General features: G+C 40.9%; 1 protein-coding gene across 1 annotated transcript; it reads left to right on the top strand.

The window, feature by feature from the left end:
* Positions 1 to 3,370: 3,370 nt before the first annotated feature.
* EREG (epiregulin) lies at positions 3,371 to 23,842 on the top strand. Its single transcript, XM_040481190.1, has 5 exons — positions 3,371 to 3,581; positions 17,294 to 17,380; positions 19,864 to 19,987; positions 20,607 to 20,756; positions 22,981 to 23,842. The coding sequence occupies exons 1-5, from the start codon at positions 3,533 to 3,535 to the stop codon at positions 23,060 to 23,062; spliced, it is 492 nt and encodes a 163-aa protein (XP_040337124.1). The 5' UTR covers positions 3,371 to 3,532; the 3' UTR covers positions 23,063 to 23,842.
* The last annotated feature ends 2,891 nt before the right edge of the window (positions 23,843 to 26,733 follow it).

Here is a 26,733-nt window from a genome sequence, read left to right as displayed (position 1 = left end):
GAACTTGTTAAAAAGGCCCCAGATGATTAAGTTTAGAAGAAAATCAGTTTTTCCAAAAGTTGGCATCCGACAGAACAGAATTCATGTTCGATGTCTCAAATTTTAAATATTAAACTTAACAATCAGACCTTGGACACTTTCCTGTATTTGTCAATGCCTTCCCTGTAGAAAAGCAATCCGATACCATCCCATCCCAGTGGTTCTTGCAAAGGACTAGCTAATAAACAACTTCAAACATCCTGTGTTATATAAAAGCTAATTCACCAGAGTAGGTATCCTTGGTTGAGAAGCAGTGATCTCATAATAAACAAGTGCCAGTTGCAGTCCCAGAGAGCCCTAACTTGAAGGAAAAAGCGAGAGATAAAGAATTGCGAATTTTCCAAGTTCTTGTCTGAGGCTAGACGTTTGGCTCTCTGTTTGGGCCCAGGACTCGCCCTGGCTGCAGTCTGCAGTCCTCATACCAGTTTGGGCCTGTATGTATATGCCAGTCCAGATGTCCTCACTTCTTCTAAAAGGATCCCCTTCTCATGTGCAGACATTATTAGTGTAACATATTCCCTGCCTGATGGCAGTTACATGATTGTTATGTGTCAACTGAAAAACATATGGCATCAAGCCACCTTGAACTCAGGATCAATTTAAAATGAATGTATTTTAAAAATCACAATAGAACCTCAATACATTAAAACAGCTTTAGATAGATATATTATATATTTAGTCTATAGATGTTATTTAGATTTACCAACCCCTTGGAAAAACAATCACGAGGACTCTCAGATTGAGAATTGCTGATCTGATGTCTGTAAGTAACCTCCTAGCTAAAAAACTCCCTATGACTTGAGTATTGTCTTCCCAAACTGTTCCATCTTCAAATATGTCTTGTGCCTTTAAGAGGAATCATGATTGTACTTCATACCATGTATATATATTTAAATGAAAGATTAATGAAAATTGTTCCCAATTATTTAAAAAAAAAAAAAAAGAAGAAGAAGACTGTTTTGCGGAGGCAGTGGCAGATATTCCCTGATGTGTCATGATGGAGTCATTCTCAAAAACTAATGGCTAGAAAATTGAGTAAACATAGAAGCAATAAAGAAGAGATTTCTTCACACCGTGTGAAATCAGCGCAGAGAAGAGCACGCTGCCATGGAAAATTTTGGGATAAGCACAGGGATTTTTTCACGATGATACCTCATGCTTGCAAGGCATCAGCTACAAAGTGAAAAAATTTCTCCCCACGTGTCAATGCCATAGAGTTGACTGTTGCAGCATGACCCCATTCTCCCCAACCGTTCCCACCCCATCCTTCTTTTGAGCACAAAGCGCAACACTGTATTTGATGAAACAGGACATTAATCAGGACTAATAAAATTCCTCTTCCTGTCACTCCTTGCAAGTATCTGACAGCATCTATGTGCAGAATAAGGAAACATTTCCAGGTGACACCCCATTCTTTCAAGTTTTGCTCTAGTTTTTTAGACACTAGAGCTATTTCTTTTCCAGGGACCAGGTGGAAAACTTTAAAAGGCATTATGTAGCCAGTGGTCCCTTTTCCAAATTCTAATTTACCGAACTTGGGATCGCTCTCAACGCTCCATAAAACTAACGCATTGCCAGGATCATCTTTCTTGGTTCCACGAGTTCTTTTACCAAAGACCAGTTAAGTGAGAGGTCACTTACTGCTCGTTTCTTGGTAGATTCAGAAGCTAGACTTAGGAACCCCAAATCCTATCTCTATCCTACTGTTCATTAATTCAAGTCATGAATACTGTCCAAGTACTATCATCCTATGCATCAGTATTTACGTGCAATCATACGTATTTTTAACACATGTGAACTCTGTGCTAGGCACTGTGGGAAGCACTTTCATTATCTTCCTATGAGTTAGATACTATTATTATCCTTGTTTTACATATGAGGAAACTGAGGGAGATTAAAGAACTTGTCCAGGGATTCACATGCAGACAGCCTAAATGCAAGACCCGTGAGCTTCGTTCCTGGGGGATGAAGTAGTTGTTGCCAACAGGAGAGTTCTGGACCTTACCAGGCACCCCTTGGGGTGAGGAAGAAAAAAGTCAAAACAAACAAACAAACAAAACAAAAAAGGAAAGGAACAACAAGAAAACAAAAAAAAACGTAGAAAGGTAAGGGGCTCTCACCATCCAGCAGATTCCATCTATTCAAATATGTTTTCATCACCGCTAAATTGACTCACTTGTTATGCCCTACAGGGAAATACAAGGAAAAGTAAGACAATTTATGTATTCATACAGATCTAAACATAAGACTCACAAACAAGAAAACAAACCAAAAACCCAACACGGAGTAGTTTCACCACGTGTGAAGTATGAGATCTAGAATTCTATGAACCTCCGGGGGAAGAAAAACAATGCAAGCTATAAGAGATCAGAGCGAAAAGAGATCCCCAGAGGCTCAAGAAGTCCAGGCCCTTCTGGAGAAACAGCAAGATGAGAAGGACTTGGCCAGCTCCAGTAAAAGGCCCTCATTGCCCCAAACTGTGACCCCATCAGCAGAGGCAGGAGGAGAGTTTTGCAGCCCAGCAGAGCTGAGACAATTCGTCTGGTATACCAGCGGGAAGCCGAGTTTGAAAAGACTGGTTTGGTCCACACTGCGGCAGGTCTGTGGCTCACCAAAGAGTTTGTAGAGGGAAGTGAGAGGATTAAGGCGCAATCTGCTGAAGCAAAACCAAAAGCGGCAGCCTGATGGACAGCAAACTGGACAGAGATCGGATAATTTAGGGTTTCTGTTCCTGACTAGACTTGGAAGCTGTAAATGCCGGCACCACGCTGGAAGCGGAGCTGCAGGGAAGGAGAGTGGGGACACGAAAGGCGCTTCCGGGCAGTGGCGAATACAGGCCAGGAGGACTCTTGAGCCACTGACAAACCTCAAGGATGACCACAAGTCACTCACTGGCACGCGCGGCTCTCCAAAAGCGCACGCTGGACCAACGCCAGCCCTGGCTGGAAGACTGACTTTGATTCAAGTTAGGCCTGTCACCCAAGCGGCTAACACCACCCGCTCCTGGGCAGGTGACCCCACCGAGCAAACCGATCCATCTGGTCCACGCTCCCCACCTCCTCCCGCAGAGGTCGGAGATGGGGATGGAAAAGTTTGGGGAGTAGTCCCCGGCTAAGCAGAAGGGCATTTTTTTTTTTTTTTTAATTCCTCAAGCACTCTCAGGTGCTCAGAAAGGGAGGATGACAGGATGACATCCGGACAGTCTCCGGCCGCTCCTCCCCCGGACCTGTTATGAAACTCTGGACTCTTTCTACCTCACCCCGCTAGTGTGTCCTCCGGCCCGAGGGCCCTCCCCACAACTATAAAGGTGGCAGCGCCGGCCGGTTGAGCTCACTTGCCGGACAGACCGGGTGGCAGAGGGACGCGGCCGTGGCGCGATCGCTCCGGGCTCCCCGACGCGCTCCAGCCGCAGCCCCGCGCTCTCCCCGCGCCGCCGCCCGCTGCCCTACCCGAGCGCCCGCGCCGCCGCTCCCTGCTCCCGGCGGGAAGGACAATGGAGGCGCGAAGCGCGGGCCGCGTCCCCGCGCTGCTGCTGTGCCTGGGTAAGACCCCGCCCGCGCCTCCCCTCCGCGGGGCTCGCTGAAGCCCGGAGCTCGCCCCTCCCCTCTGCCCCCAGGGTGAAGTGCACCCCGTTTAAAATGACGTCTGCGGTTCCGCGAGTCCGTCTTGTCCTCAAGCCGGGGACCGATTGGGGTGGGATGGGAAAGGGGGGTATCGGTGTTACAAATGCCTTTCATCGATGAATTAACCATTGCCACAAATGTTATGCCTGAATTAATGCAGCTCGCTAACAGGCCACAGACTACGTTGCAAAGGTTTTGTTTCTTTCTTTAGAAACGTTGCCGGTTCTGGAAATCCAGAGGCCGGGAAAGCACTGTTAACATTTCAAGTTCTGTTCTTTCTTGTTGGAGGGGGGCGGGCGGGGACCGGGTCAAAGGGCGGGAGTAGAGACCGGACCCGGGCGAAAGAGACCTTTTGGAGAGAAGCGCTTTTCCTCCGGTCTCGCCCTCGGTTTTCTCTGTCGTGTCTGGTTGTTCACGGGGGCCCTGGTGCACGCAGGTGGCAGCTTTGCTGGAGCTCCAGGCGCCACGGAATTAAAACGTGGTCTGGCGTCCGAGAAGCTGGAGGGACATGGGCGGGTCCTGGAGCTGTTTCCAGCCCTTGGACCCCCACGCCCCCCAGCCTGCACCGCGGGAGACCGGTCAGGCAATTTTCTCGTGCTGTTTATTGCACCCCATAGCCTGAAATTGATGAGTTGGATGCCTGTCTATTTGAGATGATTTAGTTCTTGCGGATGGGGGGAGGGGGGGGGAGAAGGGGATCCTTTGTAAACTTTCTGGTTTGAAAAAGAATATATCGTTTCTCTCTAATTCCTTAAATTTCAAGAGGGATTTGGAGGTGTATAGGAAAACCTTAATAAGGAAATAAAAGTTGCCAGCCGCACATTCCTTCTGGGGTTGCAATGGGGCAAATTCCCCTAACAAACTAACTCTACCTATGCAGGATGTGACAGTTAAATTATTATTTCGACACGCCTTATCTCAGGGCTTGGGAGATCTAATGACATGCATACTATGCATAGTTAGAAGTTACTTGTACAAATTTAGGAACTGAAGTAGAAACTGGGTCTGTGGTTTCTGCCAAAACTGTGCTAAGAGTGATTTGCTAGAAGATTCTCAGTAAATGATTTGGCTTGGCTATCTTTGCTTTGAAGGGTCTGTGAAAAAAATACAATTGGAAAGGGGACTGTCTTCCTAGAGCTAGAAATGAACCTAGAGGTCAGAAAGGCTCCGTGCTTTTTTTTCTTTCCACCTGTAGGGCTGCCTGGGAACAATGCAAGTGTCTGTTCTGGGCCACTCATTGAATATTCTAATTTGAGACAGCCAGAGCCTATGAATAACCTGGTGACTACCCACCTAGAGAGTGTGTTGTGTGTGTTTTTGTTGTCATGAAAGTGTTTAACTCCTTTATTGCATTACTTAATTATAGTTCACCTATTTCATCAGCCGCCAAGCCCATTTCCAAATGAGCTAGGTCAGTTTCTGTTTTCCCAGTTTGTTTAGATATTTCTCTGCCACTAGGAAAGTTCCTGTTTGAAGTTCTCTGTCATATCTCTATACTCTAATCAGGTATGCAAGTCCGGTAGTCTTATTCTAAAGCATATGTAACAAAAGACAAGGCCACCTGGTAATTTTGAAATGGACTCCCACCCCCAATGAAAGATTACCTAGAAATACTTTTCCCAAATGGCTGTTCTTCCAAAGATTAGTTCAGACTTCAGCAAATATTTTGTTCCTGCTTTTTTTGGTGGAAAGTATGTGTATGACTGTGGAAAAAATATAGATGCCTTCAGTTTCATCCTCTGCCTCCAACACGTGCAGATTTAAACTGCTACACATTCATACAATCAATTGGTTACTTTTAAATTTTATAAGTATTTGATATTGATGTTCTTGCTTTATATACCGGGAAAGTGTGACCCAAGTTCCTGTAGAAAAGCAGGGCTCAACTGAGGAAGGTCACACCTGGATTTGTCAGCACTTTTAGCTTACTCAATACTAAGTACATGGTTGAGATTCCCCAAACTAGATAACACATTTATAAGTAATCTGCCGTTTTAGAGCTGAACTATCATTTCTAATCTTGTGATTGGCCCAGAACAAAGAGGAGAAATTTTTATCTTGAGTTCTGCAGCTAATGTTTAGAAAGGCTCTTAATCTAAAATCCAGCATTTTCACTGATACCCAGATGCGCTTTTGAGCATGTTCCCGAATGCCATCTCTAAGATAGTTTAGTCCTACTTCACTGCACAATGACAGAGAATTGAGCAGAATAAGCATTCTTTTCCTGAAAATATAAGCAGCACGCGTCTCAGTGAGACTTTGGCTCGTCTCGGATCTTTCCTGTTGACCGGAGAGCTTATGAACTGCCAGAGTATTGGCATCACCTGTCTGCCTTCCTCCATCATCTTACCATATAAACAATTTGGGTAATTGGGGTGTGTGGTTCAGCACCGGGGCCCAAATCCGGGAGTTGGAAAAGATACGGACAGTTACCAAATGCTACCTGTGAGCTAACCACTTTGCGTGTTGAGTGCTTTGTGCACAATCATCTCATTTATTCCTTAAAATCACTCTGTGAGGTAGGTGTGATTAGCCCTGTGACAAATGAAGAGACTAACCCTAAGTGAAGTCAAATACCTTACAAGATGATAGTCAATGGCATGGTCTTTCGGGAGCGATGTGGGAGGAGCCAGAGGGTCTCAGGATCATCAGGAGCATAATAAAAATCACAGGTTCTAATAAAGATGTTTCAGAGTAGTCTGGAGGCTGCCCCAAGGCTTAGAATCCGTTATCGGGACAAGCATATGTACGAAGATGGTATCTGTAAGGTGTCACTCAAAATCAAGCCCAGAAAACATGTCACTGTTTTCTTAAGCGGTGCTAAAATATGTTGAATTTTTACTTACCCGACATTCAGCATTTTTAATGAATGCAATTTCTAGGAAATGACTTTTATTCCCAAGGAGTCGTTATACCAATCAACTGAGGCCTTATTTCTGCATGTACCTAGACGTATAGGTAAGGAGAAGCGTACTTATGCCTTTTTTCATTCCCAGTATCTTTTTATATTCTAGTGAATTTAACATAATACCAATAAGGAACTAAGATGGAATCTAATCTAATCTATAGCACATCTCTGCCAACAGTGAGAAAATAAACACACTTCCTTGGAAGAAAAAAGTACAATACGCACCAAGTCGTTTTGGAAAAAATGAACTTGAATGCCTTCTGTCCATTTTTTGCCCAAGAATCTTCCATTTCCTAGTTCATGATAAGCTGAGAGATGCAAATGACATGTAAGAAATCCCCTTCACAGAGACTGGAAGTGAAGGTGTGGTTTCCACACCTGCCAGTCTTCGCTCTGGGTATTGGCCTACGCAAATTGTCTAAGTAATATGGCTGCAACTGCCGTGGGGACCATTGCTTTGGACGAGAATGGGAAGATTCCCCAAAGCTGTAATAGGACGGATTCTTAGGGAGAATGATCCTCGCAGCCATCACCTTGGCATGGCAATTCTGGAACCTTTGCAAAAAATGAAGTAACGTAACAGACTGCGTGTCTTCTGGTGATACGGTTTATGTAAAATTGGGTGTCTAATGATAGGGCCAATGAAGATTCAGTGACATTCTAGGTTAAAGTCATGATTTCGTTAACCAGGCTACTATTTACAGTATACAAGATGCTTTGATAATTGTCATGAAAAAAAAATGTTAACCCTTAATTTCTTAGGTCAAAATCCTGAATTAAAAAAAATTTTTTTTAATGTTTATTTATTTTTGACAGAGAGAGAGAGAGAGAGACAGCATGAGCGGGGGAGGGGCAGAGAGAGAGAGAGAGGGAGACACAGAATCCGAATGAAGCAGGCTCCAGGCTCTGAGCTGTCAGCACAGAGCTCGACGCGGGGCTCAAACTCACAGACTGCGAGATCATGACCTGAGCCCAAGTCGGACGCTCAACCGACTGAGCCACCCAGGCGCCCCAAAATCCTGAATTTTAAATTTGAGGCATGAAAGTGAGTTAAATATAACTCCTCCTGAATATAACTGAGTTATATTCTGATATATATATATATCTGATATAAATATATATATATGTTATATATATGATATATATATGATATATATATCTGATATATATTCTGATATATATGATATATATATCTGATATATATTCTGATATATATATGTATACACACACACATATATATGTGTATATATATATATATATATATATATATCTCCTGAATATAAATATAACTTTCCCCCAAGGAGGGGAAAAAGCCCCCCTCTCATACTTATATATAAACACACACGTTTACATATGTCAAACATTATAGTTTTGAGTCAAGAGACATTGTGTATGGAAGACAGTTTCCATACCCCTGTTCCTTTATTTCATGCTTTCAGAAAGATTTATCCCTCTCTGAACCTCAGTTTTCTCATCTGTAAAATGGAGATCATAGCAGCTATGTTGTCAGGTAATTGTATACAAATCTAATTACTCTGATGATATTATAAAATAATAAAAAGCACTTTTAAAATTAGAGCTGTTATCACCATTATCACCATCATCAAGTGCTTTCTTAGAAAAAGCCTCGTGGCATCCTTACAATAACTCCCTTTAGGCTGGGAAAGGTATTAATATTCCCAGTTTTCAAGGGAGAAAACAGACTTAAAAAGAAGTGAGTAACCCAGTGTGTAAGGTTCCATGCTTGAATATGCTGTGCCCTCTACTGTGCCCCAGCTCACACTTCCCTTTTGGCGAAAGCTTTACTCACCTTTTAAGACTGAAGAGAAGTGGGGCACTTGGGCAGCTCAGTCCGTTAAGCCTCCAGCTCTTGATTTGGGCTCAGGTCGTGATCTCATGGTTCGTGTGCCATGTCGGGCTCCATGCTGGTGGCACGGAGTGTGCTTGGAATTCTCTCTCTCCCCCTCTCTCTGTCCCTCCCTCGCTCATATTCTCTCTTTCTCTCGCAAAATAAATACACTTAAAAAAAAAGACTGGAGAGAAGTATCAAACCTTCTCAGTTACCCCCCTCCTCCTTTCTCCCACCACTCCAAAATAAATGTGCAACCTACCTCTGCCTCCTTTGCACCACGCCCATCCTGGGTCCTGCCCTTTTTAAGTCCCATTGTAAGTCTGTGTCAGCCCCAAGTCACCTTACTGGCACCGTGTTCCTCTTTGAGCATCCACTTCATGACTGACTTATTTTCAACACTCAGTACAGGTTTGTTGGATGGACGATCAGGATGGTACTTTTATTCAAAGTTCTCGTCACTATGTGTCAAACTCGAAGCTGTCTTTTGAAAATGTGTCTGAGAAGCAAAATATTTGGAGACTATGCAATAGTTTTTGAAAATTCAGTGTGTTTAATAATAAAGTTTAGTATTTTTTCTTCCCTATTTTTCTCATTTCTAACACAATATAGTCTGTGTTCACTGACGGTATACCTAATAAAATTTAAGTATATCTGCACTGTGTGTGTGTGTGTGTGTGTATGAGAGAGAGAGAGAGAGAGAGAGAGGGAGAACAAGAGAGAGGGACTGAGCAGTATATGACTGGATGATGGATAGTTAGTAAGAGAAAGAGAAGTATTGTTTTAGAAATGAAAGGAACCTTAGAGTAATCTAAAAGTTCCATCTCCCCCCACCCCCTCCCCAGTCCACTCCATTCCTTAGGTCTCTGTTTTCAGAGATAAGGAAACTCAGTTGCAGGAGCTACAGTGGGATAAAAGTATTATCTGAGCTAGAGGTGGACTCCATACCTAACAGGTCTAGTGCAGGGTTTTTTTTTTCAGCCTTGGCTCTATTTACATTATGGACTAGCTAATTCTTTGTTGTGGGCTCTCCTGTGCATTGCAGGGAGTTGAGCAGCAACTCTGGTCTCTACCCACTAGATGTCAGTAGCACCTACGCAGTTGTGACAACAATGTCTCCAGACATTGCCAAATGTTCCCCAGGTGACAATATTACTCCAGGTTGAGAACCACAAGCTTAATGTATTTTCCATTGCTATAACACATTGCCACTCATAATTCACAGTTTGAATTAGTGCTCGAGTTGCCAAGACAAGTAAAATTAATACTGATGGTAGGTGCAAATACAAAATCGATGCTAGTGTTTTAAGAAAAAAATCCAGTTAGCAATTTTTATTGCTGATTTAGCACCAGTTGCCTTGAATAAAGGTGAATCTTATTTACGATGGAGCCATTCATCATAATGAATGACTTTCTACAATCACTGTGTTGTGGACCACCCCATGCCTCCTTTTAAAACTCAGTGCTCTCTTGGATCCCACAACACTGAACTTATTTTTTTTTCTCCAGTTTTCTTGGCCATTTCTATCCATTCCTCATCACCCATTTCCCAAAGTGCTATTATTTTCCATTCCATGTGATTTGCCTTGGAACGTCTGAATCACTCCTATGCCTTTAAAGGTCGTATTTCCACATATGACTTTCTTTTTTCTTTTTTTTTTTTTTTTAATTTTTTTTTTTAATTTTTTTTTTCAACGTTTATTTATTTTTGGGACACAGAGAGACAGAGCATGAACGGGGGAGGGGCAGAGAGAGAGGGAGACACAGAATCGGAAACAGGCTCCAGGCTCTGAGCCATCAGCCCAGAGCCCGACGCGGGGCTCGAACTCACGGACCGCGAGATCGTGACCTGGCTGAAGTCGGACGCTTAACCGACTGCGCCACCCAGGCGCCCCCACATATGACTTTCAAATAGACTCCACAAATCCATTCTTATTCTTTTATCTAAGAACTATATTCCCAGGGCACATGGGTGGCTCAGTCAGTTGAGTATCAGACTCTGACTCTTTGGCTCAGGTCATGATCTTGTGGGTCATGGGTTTGGGCTCTGTGCTGACAGTGTGGAGCCAGCTTGGATTCTCAATCTCTCTCTCTCTCTGCCCCTCTCTTGCTCGTGTTCCCTCTCCCCACCCCTCTCTCTCTCTCTCTCTCTCTTTCAAAATAAATAAACTTTAAAAAAAGAACTGTATTCCCAAATGCCTCATAAATAAAAACAGGAAATATATGAAATACGATCTCAAATTCCTTTATTCATTCTGTCCCCCCTTCATGCCCCCTAGCTGCAAATGCCACCACAAACTGTTGCCCTGCCTATGTTTTCTACTCTTTTAATGGCATCACCATCCTTGGTATTTTCAGGAACTTGGCATCACCTCTCACTTCTCTCCTTGCTTCTCCCCGCCAGGTCTCTAGCCTATTAACTCTGTTGAGGACAGAAACTATGTCTTTTGCATTAATTTTCCTGTCAGCATTTTGTCCAATCTCTTGCATAGAGAAAAATCTCAATATTTATGGAATTTGACATATATGGTTACTAAAAGTAAGTAAGCTACCCCCTGCTTTTCCATTTATAGAGTATAACTAAGCCCTTTCCACCTTCCTATCACACTACTGATGCAAATGGGCTTTTCACTGAAGTCCCCCAAGTTAACCAAAAAAAAAAAAAATGTATTTTCACAAAATAAAATTTCTTAGCAGCTTCTATGTGCTGCTTACATTACACAGTTCCTGTGCATGAAGTATAATGAACTTTGAGGCTTTAAAAATTACCTTTTATGTATTTGTTCTCTCCTTTCTTTCTTGATGGTCACTTATTAAAACTCTGTTTTTTGGCAAATTCATTTTTGGCAGTAGGCATCTATAAAGAATGAATGATATGATAGCCAACGTGCTTCTAAAAACACCGTTAAGCATTCAAAGCTTCAAGCCATAATATGGCCGTAATGAAAAGAAGGCTCATGGCGAACAGTTATAGAGTACAGACTGTTGTTCCTTTCCGAGGTCTTTCTTCTGAGACAGTAATGTGATAGTAATTTACATTTCTGAATTGGATCAGTAGGGATAGGTGTGAGAAGAAAGATGAAAGGGAGTAGAGGCAGACAGGGTCATAAAAATGCTTCCCACGTAACAACTTAAAGAAAAAAAATAGTTTCAATAGGAGATGTGAAACACTCTAGAGATGAAACTTTGGCCTTTAAGGAATGCAAGTCCCACATTTAGACCTCTTCATCAAAAAATTCCAAACACCCAGGTTAGTATAAATGGTACCTTTTCCACAAGAGTTGATATGCATTCTCCTGCATTATGAGAATACGTCCATTGTGAATAAGATATTCATCTTTAAATCCATTTTTAGGGTGAAGTAAACTATACCTTCACATTTTAACTCACTGCTTCTCAATTGAATAGCTTTAAGTACGGTATTATATGATGACTAAAATATATGAGTACATTGAAGTATGATTTAGGAATTACTACTAGAATTGAAGAGTGTTATTTCATGCCTATGAATTAAAAAGCATGGCCTAATAAATCTTTTCTTGCCATTTGGCAAGGAAGATCCTATGTCGACCTTTTAAGACTCAAAATTAAAAGAGATACTAATTTGGGGCTCCTGGGTGGCTCAGTCGGTTAAGTTCCTGACTCTTGGTTTCAGCGTGGGTCATGATCTCACGGTTCATGACATTGAACCCCACATTGAGTTCTGTGCTGACAGCATGGAGCCTACTTAGGATTCTTTCTCTCTTCCCTTTCTCCTCTCCTCTCTCTCTCTCTCTCTCATAAATAAACTTAAAAAAAATACTTATTTGTAACTTGTTATTATATAGCAACTTCTGGTTTCATCCTGTTTATTTGAACAGTTATAGTTGGGTTTTTTTTAAATTTTTTTTAACGTTTTTATTTATTTTTGAGACAGGGAGAGACAGAGCATGAACGGGGGAGGGTCAGAGAGAGAGGGAGACACAGAATCTGAAACAGGCTCCAGGCTCTGAGCTGTCGGCACAGAGCCCGACGCGGGACTCGAACTCACAGACCGCGAGATCATGACCTGAGCCGAAGTCGGACGCTTAACCGACTGAGCCACCCAGGCGCCCCTTATAGTTGGTTTTTACATTTATTATTTTTTTATGTTTATTTATTTTTGAGAAAGATAGAGTGAGAGCAGGGGAGGGGCAGAGAGAGAGGGAGACACAGATCTGAAGCAGGCTCCAAGCTCTGAGCTGTCAGCACAGAGCCCAACGCAGGGCTCGAACTCCTGAATGGTGAGATCATGACCTGAGCTGGAGTCGGATGCCCAACCGATTGAGCCACCCAGGCACCCCTACATTTATTTTTTAATGAAGCTTAGTTATGAGCTTAGCACTGAAAAGCTGTAGGAAGAGAATGATTTCTGGAAAAAGGCAAGGTTTATATTCTCTCTGTCTCTCTCTCTTTTCATGTAGTTCTCTGGGAAGGAGACTATGTTCAAAAATACCGACAGAGTTCTTTTTGGGATCTGACATGATAAAGAGTTTAGAGTTATTGTAGCCAAGGTGAAGCCTTATCTAATAGTAAATTTTAATTTTAAACAACAAGGCATCTGGAAATGGTGAAAGCATATTCACTCTTTGAAATTATACAAGACCTAACAAGCCTACTATGTTACAAATTCTAAAATTATAGAATGCCATGGAAGAAGGTACAAAACTAACAGTCCGTGAGCAGGGTAGGCACGTGACCACACCAAAAGCGTGAACAAAGCGGATTTTGATACCTGCTTGGGATGGGCAAATATCATGATTCATTATGAGTTTACCATTCTGGTCTAAATATTCTGAAAGGTTAAATTGGGAAAATAAGATGATTTCTTTCATTCTGTAACCTACCTCATTTTATTTGGGGTCATTTTTCTTTGCTTCATTGCTATTCAGGAAAGCCATTTTCTCCTGGAGAATTGCCCTTGACTTTGCAGTATCGGCTTGGTCAGCCAATCCCCAAATCCCAGCCTCCTTCTAATTGAGCCCCTCGGTGTAGCCGTAAGGAAGCAAGGTGAAGGAAACCCCATGCAGTAAGAAAGACATTTTCTACATCTGGCGTTCCTCCTGACTGTTGGGCAAGCACTTCTTAGCGCCTCAGGGTCCATGGCATTTCGTGCTACCCCCATTCAGATAATGATCCTCAAACTTCTTCTCCCACGCACGGTGCCCCAATATTGTGTAAGGATGTGGGCTCGGCCCTGACTCACCGAGTAGAGGTGATTTGTATCCTGTGAATCACCTACACCACTTCCTGCTGGCACCTTCGAGATTTCATTGAAACACAATCTCTGAAAGGTGAAGGTACAGAGAGGAGCAGGTGTGCATCAAATTCCTAAAACTCATTTGGGAAATTTGACAGAAATAATAGCCTCTGATGGAAATTTGACTTTTCTTGCATTTCTTGAAACAGAGTGCCAAGAGACCGTTTTGAGTTTACAGATCGTCTGCCCCATTCCACCTTGCACGCAGTTCCTCTATACTTCAGTTACCGACGTACGGCTTGTCACCAGATCTGTTTTCTGGACACACACTATCCAAAATCCTTAATATCCTAGTGAATTATTTTCTTAGCAGAGACCCATGGTCAAGAATCAAAAACTCAAATGCAATATTTGCAATAGAATCATAGACCATCATTGTTCAAATAACACTAACAGCAGGGAATAAACCTGTAAGATAAGGAAATGTATGTATATGACTTTAGCGTCTATTCCTTCCCTGTCTGACTTTAAAGTAATGAGTAGTGTTTCCTAAGGGTGACAAGGTGGTGGATATCAGAATTCTCCATGGGTTCCCTTTTTAAATATTTTGATCAGCTCCACCTACTCGAGTTTGCAAGGGCCTGGAGCAGAGACGAACTTGACAGAAGCTCGAGAATCATTCTTTTAAAGAAACAGAGCTATGCAGAGGGACACAGCTTTAGAACCAATTTTGCTATTTTATTGGCTATGTACATCCATGATGGAGTGCAGTCTTTCATTTGAGGAAAGCATTTAAAATTATTTACCAGTTCATCTGTAAAAGACCCGGATGTTCAATTCATGCAGAGAGAGCTAGTCTCGCAGAAACCATCCCAAGCGGTGGACGATGTCCAAGGGAGCGTCACAGGTTACCAGAGCCCAGTTTTTGTAGAGACACGCCCTGCACTGAACATTCTTTAATTCACAAAGACAAATATGTCACCTGTGGCCTGACCAGGTGGAACAAAGTTTCCAACAGTGGAAAAACTAACAACTACTAAAAACCTTAAAAAAAAAAAAAAGACTAAGAAGCAACACCCCAAAACAATTAGCTGAATTCTATAATAGTTGCAGATTGCAGGTGTAAGCAGATCCAAACAGGAAAGGCTAGTTTCTGATTTCCACAAAGGAGAGAGAAATGAGCTTCCAATGTGTGTTTGCACGGTGGATGGGGCTGACGGGCGAAATTCTTGGTAGGAGCACTGGTAACGTTTTCTCCAAAGCCTTCCTCAGATGAAGAAGCATGGAGGAAGACCGGCACCAAGAATGTAAAATCACACAGCTAGAGCTCCTGTTTGTGTTGAGCGGACTGTATAAGTTAAAGGGTTTAATTCTGCCATAGGAAAATGCATGGCCAAATTATACTGAGAAGTGGAACAAAGCTGGCCTGGTTGATGGCTCATTCTTCATAAAAAGATATATAGAGAGGGGCACCTGGGTGGTTCAGTCGGTTAAACGTCTGACTTCAGCTCAGGTCATGATCTCAGGGATCCTGAGTTCCAGCCCCTCAGCACAGAGCCCATTTGGATCCTCTGTCCGCCTCTCTCTCTGCTCCTCCCTCGCGGTGCATTCTCTCTCTCTCTCTCTCTCTCTCTCTCCCAAAAATAAATATTAAAGAAAAAAAAGCTGTGTGGAACAAATTATTTTTTTCTATCTCTGTTCAAATGACAATGAAATCCAGACTTTAGGATTTCTTTTTTGTTATTTAAGAAAGATGATTTTTTTTTTCCTTTATGAGCAACTGAAGCAGTTAGTTATATTGTAGGAGAAGTATGGGGTGGGAAGGAGATAGTTCTAAACTTTTCAAAAAAGGCATTGTCAAATCATTGGAAGATTATGAGACTTGCTGTCCAAACATAGATTCCAACTCTTATTTTCTACGCTCACTATGTAATCGGTCTTGGACAAGACATTTAATTTAACTTCCCTGATGTTAAATTTGGGGGGGGGGGCTACTAACTACTTCATCGGATTGTTCTAAGGGTCTAGTTTGAAACTTATGAAATTAGAAGCTATGATGCAGATGTGTAATGTAGTTTTTAGCAATAATATGCAGTATGTTTAACTTATCCATGTCTCCTCTGATCGAGAAAAAAAATAAGATAAAATCTTTTATTACTTGGATTAAATCATACTTTAAAATATCAAATTACAAAGAGATTTGTAATCTTGTTATAGACCAGGAGAGGGCACTACGCACACATACTGCTAAAACTAGAGGCTAGACCCTGAGTATCCTGGAACATTTGTGGGAGTCTCTGGTGTGTTAGGCATTTTGGAAAAAGATCATTTAATTTAATTCGCCCCCAAACTCTGTAAGGTGGGGGAAATCTAGAGCCAGAGAAACTAATTAATTTGTCCAAAATCACATAACCCAAGTTTTCCCCCAGGATTGCCTTTCCATCACACTTGGTTGCCTCCCTACAGCATTAACATACTCTGCTTCAATCATATTTACCCTGGTTTGTCTGTGTGATGTCTGTATTATTGCCCTTTCCAGGTTCTATAATGTGGCCCGTTAACAACATTGCTATGTACCCTTGGGAAAGTTACTTAAACTCCTTAAGTCTCAGTTTTATCATATGCTTAGTGGGGATAACAGTAGTAGCTTCTTCAAAGAGTCACTGGGTGGATTAAATGAGATAATATAGATAAAGAGGACAAGAGCCACGCCTGCATATAGTACATGCTCAAGAAATGTTAACTGCTATCCACAACTGCATCACCACCATTAGTATTTATTATATAAGTTACTCGTCTAGCCTAGAAAGAGGGGTGAAGCGCAAATGCCCGACTCCTAAACAGAAGCAGCTAAACCCTCTTCAGTAAACATCTGTGCAATGGAAAGGACTCTTCTTACACTTTCTATGGAATTCAGAAACTACTTAAGTCATTCCGGAGCCTGTTTTCCAACATTGGCCTATCAAGTGGGGACACACAATGAAATGCCTTGTTCAAACTTTTACTGGGCTGACAGAAACTGGATTCCAGGGCTCAGTGCTTCATCTAGCGTGTTTGTTTGCTCCCACGTTAGATAAGATATATTCTGACTTTACTTAGATTACATTTTATTAATTAAAATCTACTTTTGTGCATAATACAATGCAAACAGTAAGCTGGGCACTTAAATCAACAAAGGAACATATACATGGTTGAGAGTCCTGTTTAGTTGTTACTGTAAATAGAAACTGATTGTCAGTTAAGCCTTTGTGCGTGTGTGTGTGTGTGTGTGTGTGTGTATGCGTGTGTGTAATAAGCTCTATCTTGGAGCATTGCTCCAAACACATCATGGAGCAAAATAGTGGAAAGTCTCTACAATTTCTGTTGCTAAGCTTCTAGGAAATCACATTTCAAAATCAGGTCTTTGACCCTGGGAACAGGGCAAATCTGAAATTAGGAATGTCATGCCAAGGTTTTTACCCCTAGACCGAGAGCTGGGGGCTCATTGATTTTCAATTATTTCCTGTTTTTACAAATCAGTTTCTTTTATGGTTTCAATGGATCAAATTCTTGAAATCATTAAAACAACCCTGTAAGTAGTGTGGTTACATGAAACTGTGATCAGGGTTTCTTTTTTTGAAGCACTGTTTATATATTTGGATTCCCCCCGTTATTAGGTTGCCATCTTCTCCAAGCAGTTTTCGGCACCACCGTGATTCCTTCATGCATCCCAGGAGAATCCGAAGATAACTGTACAGCTTTAGGTGAGTCCGGCTTTGCCAGTGCTGCCCCGGACGGTCACACATTCTTAACAGAAATGAACTCAAAGACTATGAATATGTGACAGTGTAGAGAAAGGGGAGAGAAACAGCTTCTGTGTTAACAAAATAATTGTGGGGGGGGGTGCTGAGTGGCTCAGTCACTTGAGCGTCTGACTCTTGGTTTCAGCTCAGGTCATGATCGCCTGGTTCATGGGATCCAGCCCTGAGTCGGGCTCTGTGCTGACAGCACTGAGCCTGCTTGGGATTCTCTCTCACCCTCTCTCTCTGTCCGTCCTTCACTTGTGTTCTCTCTCTCTCTCAAAAATAAATAAACTTGTAAATAATAATACTGATAATTTTTTTAGCACCTTATTTATGAACTACATCTGGAAAAACGATATAAAAGAATAACTGGTGGGAGAGGGAGTGGGCATCTAGTTCTCTGGAATGAGTGGATCTTAAAGAGATAGGACAAGGAAACTCAGATGCCCTTTGGCCATTCCCTAGAACTTTGCTGTGAAACCATTGCTAGAGATTAGATCCCAGGCAAAGTAGGCAAATTTAACCTGGTACACAGTAGATAATCAATATATTTTGTTGTTATTTTTTGTAAAAGGAACGAATGATGTCCTTTCTTTCAGTTACAACGTTCATTCAGAAAATATTTATGGAGTACTTAATACATGCCAAACACTGTGCATAGGCATAGGAACACAGAGAGAAGTCACACATAGTCTATTTTCCTCGGGGACCCCTGAGGACTCTGGATGTGGTTCAAGAGAGCTCTAATTTAGACTCAGTCTGAATATTGAGTCGAACGTTATCCTGAGGAACCAGGGTATTTCCCACATTAATTTTACCTTCTCTCTTACCCTCCTTTTTGTTATGCCTCCACTATTTAGGTTTTTTTTTTTTTTAAGTTTCTATTTAAATTTCAGTTAGTGGACATACAGTGTAAGATCAGTTTCAGGTGTACAATATAGTGATTCAATACTTCCCTATAACACTCAGTGCTCATCACAAGTGCCCTTCTTAATCCCCACCACCTATTTTGCCCATCCCCCACCCACCTCCTATCAGTTCGTTCTGTATAAAGAGTCTGTTTCTTGGTTTGCCTCTCTCTCTCTCTCTCTCTCTTTTTTCCCTTTGCTCATTTGTTTTGTTTCTTAAATCCCACATATGAGTGAATTCGTATGGTACTTGTCTTTCTCTGACTGGCTTTCTTCACTTAGCATGATAGCCTCTAGCTCCGTCCATGTTGTTGCAAATGGCAAGCTTTCATTCTTTTTTATGGCTGAGTAACACTCCAGTGTGTGTGTGTGTGTGTGTGTGTGTGTGTGTGTGTGTGTGTATGCCGCATCTTTATCCATTCATCAGTCAATGGACACTTGGGCTGTTTCCATAGTTTGGCGATTGTAGATAGCCCTGCTATCAACATTGGGACGTATGCATTCCTTTGGATTAGTATTTCTGTTCTCTTTTCTTCCTTCATCACTGGACTCTTCAGAAGTTTGGTCTGCCTCCCTCCCTTTTTTTGTTATTGTTTGTTTGTTTATTTCTTTCAGCAGGAGTATTACAATCAGGATGCTATTGTTTGATTATTTCATAAGCATCCTTCACATTTCAGTAACTAAAAATCCTAAAATGAATTTTACATACAGGTTGCAACACTACTTCTAAAAAGGCTTCTATTTTCACTGTTGTGTTTGCCCAGCCCCGGGTATTTGGAAGTCAAAATTTGTCTAGTTCAGTTCTCATGGTTACAGATGTTGGGGAGGCTTTGGTTGATTTCTTTGATGGTACCCTCAAAAATTTGGGAATATACACCGAAACATGCCTTCCTAAAAGATTTTTGACTTTTTTGCAGTCCCCCAAAACACTCACACCCCACCCTGTCGTACAATACTGTATTGACAGAGGCTGATTACTGAGAAAAAAAATACAATGAGTTTTGAAACTACTGATAGTATATCAACCTGTTGGCTGTGTTTTAGGGTTAGGGCCAGGGTATGGAACAGTGTGAGTTAGTTAATAAATAAAATAAAGAAAACCCACTATAAAACTTTGCTCTCTTGAACTAATTAGTGGTTTCAGTTTGCAGTTGCTTTTGGAGTAATGAACTGCAGAATTATTTTGAGATTTGAAAAACATCAGACACACTTGGGTTAAGTGAATAACTTTGGAGGGTAATGATTTTTGTGTGTCGTAAACTTTCCTTTTCTATCCTTCAAGATTATCCTTTGTGAATTAAATGCCTAGGTCTTATTTTGTTTGTTTAGTCTGTTGGTCCTTCTCCTTAGGGGTCAAATGTTTGTTTATTGGCCTAGGAACTGTGATAACTAGAGGGACTTAATCCTGAAAAGTCTCCTCGACTGATTAGTACCTGCCCTGCTTTGCTACAGTAGCTCAGCAATGACTATATGAAAGGGTGATTCATGCTTCGAAGAAGGCAGCGGAATATATCCAACTTTCCATTTCCTTCACAGTTCAGACAGAAGACAATCCACGTGTGGCTCAAGTCTCAATAACAAAGTGTGGCTCTGACATGAATGGCTTCTGTTTGCATGGACAGTGCATCTACCTGGTGGACATGAGTGAAAATTATTGCAGGTAATATGCAAAAAAAAAAAAAAGTGTTTTTTAGACATATACTCTTTTTTTTAAATTGTTTGAAGTTGATGTGTTTCCAGGGGCTGTAGTTTATACATACTATTAGCATGCAGTTATATGTGCTATTAGTAACGTTATTAAGCATGTTTTTTTTTTTTAAGTTCTGGAAGAAACAGTAGCTCTCAAATTGTAACGATATTTCCAGGGTACAGAGTCGGGTAGGCTTTGATGCCTCCTTCTCATAGACCATGAAGGTGGTTCTGCTTTTAGTCTTTCCACTGGACTTCTACATCAGCCCCTGTTTTAAGGATTGATTGAACTGATTAAGACAAAATGCACCTCCACCCTACGAAAACTTTCCAAACCCCCTTGTGGGTTGTCAGCCACCCTGGCAGCTGGGCCAGCCTGTCACTTAGCACCACAGTTAAGCTGAGAGCTGTGTGGAGCTCTGATATCAATGTGGGCCCCGCTCTGAGGCCAGTCTTTGAATTCCTGTTTACAGCTGTCAGCAACCTTCTCGGTTTCCTGTATCACAGTGTGAGACGACTCCTTACAAAACGAATTCTTAATGATAATTTCTTTTTTAAATAACCGATCTTTCTCTCCCATGTTCCTGTAGGTGTGAAGTGGGTTACACTGGGGTCCGCTGCGAGCACTTCTTTTTAACCGTCCAACAGCCCTTGAGCAAAGAATATGTCGCTTTGACTGTGATTCTCGTTTTCTTGTTTCTCGTCGTCGTTGCCGGTTCTATATACTACTTCTGCAGATGGTAAGCCGGTGGTTTCTGCACTCTGCTTCTGCGTATTATGTTTATACAATGCAGGCTAAAAAACTGGGTAAGACTATGGACAAAGTGTTATTTAGAGGGATACGATGGACTCTGCACAGATGATACGTATTTTTTTAAATTTTTTAAAACATTTATTTCTAAGGGGGGGAGGGGCGGAGAGAGTTGGAGACACAGAATTGGAAGCAGGCTTCAGGCTCTGGGCTGTCAGCACAGAGCCCGTTGTGGGTCTAGAACTCACAAGCTGTGAGATCATGACCTGAGCCAAAGTTCGAGGCTTAACCAACTGAGCCACTCAGGCGCCCCCACTGATGATATTTACAAAAAAGAAGTTTCAGTGGCAGATCATATGGATTTGACTCTAATATTAGCTCTGCTATTTATTGTCTCTATAAGCTGTACAAGCCAAGCTTAGAGTATCAGTTCTTTCTTCTATAATATACAGATAAAAATCTTCTACATTAATGACAGGACCATTTTCAGCATTGAGTATTATCATGCATGTTAAAGAAACCATAAGGCATGATGTCAATGTTATGTTTAACCATTTGTATTTAATTATTAGGTTAAATTTTGTATTTCATAAAGCATGTGCTTTGTAAATTAATAACCCTAGAGGCTTAGGATTTTAAAGTTTAAGGCAGACTTGTAGACAGGAATTTCCAGACAGTTGTTAAGAGCTTACTTTTTCCCGTCTCCCAGAACAGTGGCACCCCAGCCTGTTGTATAATACTATACTGACAGAGGCTGATCACTGAGAAAAAAAAATACAATGAGTTTTGAAATTACTGACAGTGTATCAGACTGTTGGTTGTGTTTTAGGGTTTAAGACCAGGGTCTGGGAACAGTGTGAATTAGTTAATAACAGCTGCCTTGAACTGTCTCCGTGAAATCCTTCTTATTTTGGAGCTGGTACAAATTTTTCAGTGAAGATTTGAGTGGATGTCATTTTGTTTGTTTGCTGAAAGCAATGTGCTTCTACTTGTGACGGTCGGAAAGTGTGCTACTTTTATAAGATTAAATTTATTTTGCCCATGATTGATTCTAAGTATTCATCAAATTAAAACGCCTTCCTAATTAGTTATGATCACAGAACTGAACACTACTAAAACTGAAATACCCCTAAAAGATCTTTGACTACAATCCTTTCCTTTATAAAGATTGGGGAAATGAGACCTAGAGAGGTCATTTGACATGCCTCAGCTCATATAGTTGGCAAGTGGCAGAACTGTGTCTGTGTCTAAACAAAAGCTTTCAAATTGTATTCCTCCACTAAGCATAAACGTGCAGTTTCCTCAAGGCTACATGCCTCATCTCCGAAATGGGTAGAAAATGAATTCAAAATATTAGGAGGATAGCTTGAACAAACGAATGAATGAATGGAGATTCTGAATCCTAGCTGGCAGAACTTGACCTTATGTAACCCATTTGTACTTCACTGTCATCATCTATAAAATGAGGATGATAATGGCAATGTGAGAATGTGAGAATAGAATGAGTAATGAATGTATAGCACTTAGGGCATTGTCAGCCACTAATTAGTGCTTGATAAATAATAAGAAGTTATTCTAATTGCTTTTGGTGATAACATTGTATCAATGTGATGGATAGAATATAATGATGTAGTATGGTATTCACATACTAGTTTTCTAGAAGGAAGGAAGGAAGGAACGAAAGAACCAAGGAAGGAAGGAAGGAAGGAAGGAGAAAGGAAGGGAGGGGAGGGAAGGGAAGGGAAGGGAAAAAGAAGAAAGGGAAGGGAGGGAGGGAGGGAAGCAAAGAAGGAAGGAAGGAAGAAAAAAGAAGGAAGGAAAGACAGAGGGAGAGATTGAGAGAAAGAAGGGAAAGGAAAGAAACAGAAATGAGAGAGAAAGAGAGAGACAGAGAATAAAACACCCAGGCTTAAATATGGTCACATGCTTTCCTGGAATTTTGTAATTTTCAGGACATGTTAAAACCTCTGAAGAGTCCTTTAACTGTGTTTCACCATTTCCTCCCTAAATTGTTTGACCACAGAATACTACCCCTTCTCCCTCTTTTTTTTTTTTTTTCTCTTGCCCAACCTAAATCTGTTGACTTTTGTCATTTTGGAAACACTGTGCTGATGTTTCTTTTGAGTCCATATGTTGGTTTGTTTTGTTAGCATACTTTGTTCTTCTCACTGTTAACTACAGTGCTAACAGTTTCAATTTCTGAATATTTCTAGGTACAGAAATCAGAAGAGTAAAGAACCAAAGAAGGAATACGAAAGGGTGACGTCAGGGGATCCAGCATTACCACAAGTCTGAGTGCTGCCGTCCAGCTATGGGCAGGGATGCGCAGCGTGCCTGATTATGTTAATATTCCTATTTTATTAATAATATTTATGTTGGATCATGTGTTAAGTCAACAATGGTGCATTTTTAATATACTTGGAAAAGTTTTTTATTTTTGTTTTATTTTTGACAGACTATTTGCTAATGTATAATGTATACGAAATATATAATATAGAAAGAAGTCCTATTTTTGTAAGAAATAATTTCCTGGGCCAAATGCTTTAGCTTCAAAGCTCATTTGCCAGCTACACAATGCTTAGGAGTGAGCGATGTCCAGTTCATCACTCAGGAAGGGTCAGCAAATGACAGATTCCTGTGAAGCCTAAATGTATATGGTCAAATCGAATGAATATTTTCCTACTCCTCACATGAGCGATAATTGATTTGACTGTATCACAGTTTGATGTATGTCATGGCACCACTGTGTCATGTATTAAAACACTAATGCAATGGGAATTGGGGAGAAGCGAGTCTATATCATGTGCTAAGCACTACACGCAGGGAACGAAGTAGACCCAGGAGGGCTGTATCCTTCTGTCCCTACCCTCAGCTCTGATTCCATGGTGACTGGCCTGGAGGGCAAGTGGACAGTGCCCTCTGCCAGTTCACAACTGTGGACACAAGTCACCCAGCTGCAGATTCTTCCTGCATTAAAGGAATTGACAACTTCATTTTATGCCATCTTTTATGTAAATAGTAGGTGTTTTCTAGCTTCACGATGTTTCTTGAGAAACATATGTTCATGAGAAAATTTAAAAAAAATCCACACTTGAAGCCAAAATTTGGGCTTCTTTTTAAAAGTATTTGTTTTCATAGGGACTTTGATTAAGAATTCTAAGATTTTTTTTTATTTTTTTTTAATGTTTAGTTTTGAAGGAGAGAGAGACAGAGCGTGAGTGGGGGAGGGGCAGAGAGAGAGGGAGACACAGAATCCCAAGCAGGCTCCAGGCTCTGAGCCGTCAGCCCAGAGCCCGACGTGGGGCTCAAACTCACAAACCACGAGATCATGACCTGAGCTGAAGTCAGGCATCTAACCGACTGAGCCACCCAGGTGCCTCAAGAATTCTAAGATTAAATCGTAGTCCAAAATTTGATGGACTAATCATTATTTTAAAGTCTAAGACAGTAATTCTGTATATTGTTTAAAGATGGAAAATATGGTTATTTCATCTTCTACGCAACAGAGTTTTAATTTAAAACAATGCAGTAAGTAGCTCCTTCTAGAATTTAAGATTAAATGTGTAAAATCATATCCTGATGTAGGAAGTGGAAAACAATAAGAAATATAGACCATAGTGTATTTTCCCAAATGAACAAATTCATTGGAAAACTTTTAAAATTTAGAGACTTAACCATGCCTTCTTTTGGACACTGAGGTGAAACCAGGGCCCTGCTTGCTGTCTTTTGTTTATTTTTTTGGAAAAGATAAAGATTCCTCCTGTGCTTGAGCCCATGGTCTCGTTGCATTACTAAGGGTACTTGGGGGCAACCGCGTGAGGAACCACAGCTGTCAACACCTCCAGGTCTCAGGGGACACTGCCTCTTGGAATACTAGACCTTTGGGTAGAGTCCCTCAGGATCACACACCTTGTTAGGGAGGGTCTCCTCTTTGTTCACCTTTTTTCCTGGCAGGTGCTAGGGCAACAAAGAGAAAATAAACAACAGCTGACTTCTGAAGTGCTAGGTGCCAGGACTTGCCGCCATATGTATCCCTTTATTTGTACCATGGTGCTCTCACATGACTCTTTTCTAAAGTGTTGGATCTGGTCCCTCACTATTAGAGGAAAAACACGTGTGTGTGTGCACGCGCGTGCATGTGTGCATAAAATATGCATATATATAAGCAAACATATATATATATGCATATTATGTAATATACAAATTCATATGCAAATACACATGGACACATGAGCTCATTCATAGAATTGTAGTCATTTGTTGCCCATTCAACAGCACATAAAACTTAAACACAAGAAAAAGAGAAATAAAATAACGGGCACCGGGGGGGGGGGGGGTGGCTAAGTTGGTTAGTCTGACTCTTGATTTCCGCTTGGGTCACGATCTCATTCGTGGTTTGTGAGTTTGGGCCTTACTCTGGAGTCGCCTTGGGCTTCTCTCTCTCTTTCTCTCTCTCCAACTCTCCCCTACTCTCTCTCTCTCTTTCTCTCAAAATAAATACATAAACATTAAAAAAAAGAAATAAAACTTTTAGACCTAAAAGGATATTTCCATTTCCCCTTTTAATATAGCTGAAATCAAAAGTGCTGTGTAAGAATACATTTTAAGTCCTACACATTGTTACTGACGCCTACTAGATGTAAATGAAGTCTGCTTACTCTAAGTGATCTTGTCGGTGTCAAAGAAAATGTACTGACTTACCAAGATATCAATAGCAATTCACTTATTTTGCTTACCAAAGAGGGTTATATTGGTTTATCTTAAACGTCTCAGTCCTTACTAAGTAACAAATTGTAAGTAGTTTGGGGGTGTTTTTAATCTTTGCTTACGAATGCTTAAAAAACTAACCCCTATAAAAGTTAAATCTTTGTTTATAAATGTATAGTAAATAATGAAAGGATGCGACCCAGATTGCTTTTTGCGGGTGACAATATGTCAGAAGTAATTGTTTTAATGAGGACGATGCTGAGCAGGTATCGACGATGATTGTCATCAGCTCAAATTTCCAACAGTGGAAAGATTTGGGCTCATGTTTCGTCTATCTTTCTTGCTTTACAGATTTCTCACGATACATATTTCTCTATATATCTCCAAAGTACTGAGAATACGTGCTGTCAGGCATCAAACCAATTTTCATGCTAGAAATATATGTATCAGTTTCTAATTTCTGTTGAATTCAATAATCTGATTTTTGAAAGCTCATGTCTGATCCACGTGGTCATTTTTGCTCCTATATCCACTCTGTAGACTTTGGAGGGAAAAAATGTGTTTAACTGGCTGCTCAATGTTTTCTGATTTTTTTTTTCTATTCTTATGCACATGGGAGAAGGGGAGTAACAACTTGCATAAGCAGTGTACTTTTTTACTGTTCTAGCAAAAGAGTAATTTTATCTAAAGCATACCCGTTATTCAAACTGGATGAGGTTAAGTGTAAGATAGTGTATTTTTCCTCTTTGCTGTTTTTGCACTCTGTAATTGCACTTTTTAAGTTGGAAGAGCCATTTTGGTATGCAGTTTATATTGAAGAGGCTATGGACCATAAAGTTGTATTGCATGCAGTTTAACTTATTTGACAATGGATTTTATCAGAGTACTGAATTGTATCAATTTGTTTGTGTTCAATATCAGCTTTGATAATTGTGTACCTTAAGATATTGAAGGAGAATATAGCTACTTTACAAGATATTGTTAATGTTTATTTATTTTTGTTGGGAACTGGAAAAAAAGACAACTGAAAAATAAAAATGCATTAAGTATCATGCACAAAGGAGTTTCGCTGATAAATACCGTCTCTCTCTCTCTTTTCTTTTTTTCCATAATAAATTGGAGGGCCTAAAAGCAGTGATAGAACTACAATGTGTTTAGATATAGAGACTTCTAAATATAGAAAGATAAAGGTCTTAGTTTGGGAAAGCAGCTTATAAATTTATTGCACTTATGGCCTACCACAATGAAGATTTTTGAAA

This window comes from Herpailurus yagouaroundi, unplaced genomic scaffold (genome assembly GCF_014898765.1).
Source record: "Herpailurus yagouaroundi ecotype Mexico unplaced genomic scaffold, PumYag 28, whole genome shotgun sequence".
Taxonomy (NCBI): domain Eukaryota; kingdom Metazoa; phylum Chordata; class Mammalia; order Carnivora; family Felidae; genus Herpailurus; species Herpailurus yagouaroundi.
Note: the sequence above shows the minus strand (reverse complement) of the source record. Positions and strands in the feature narration are given on the sequence as shown.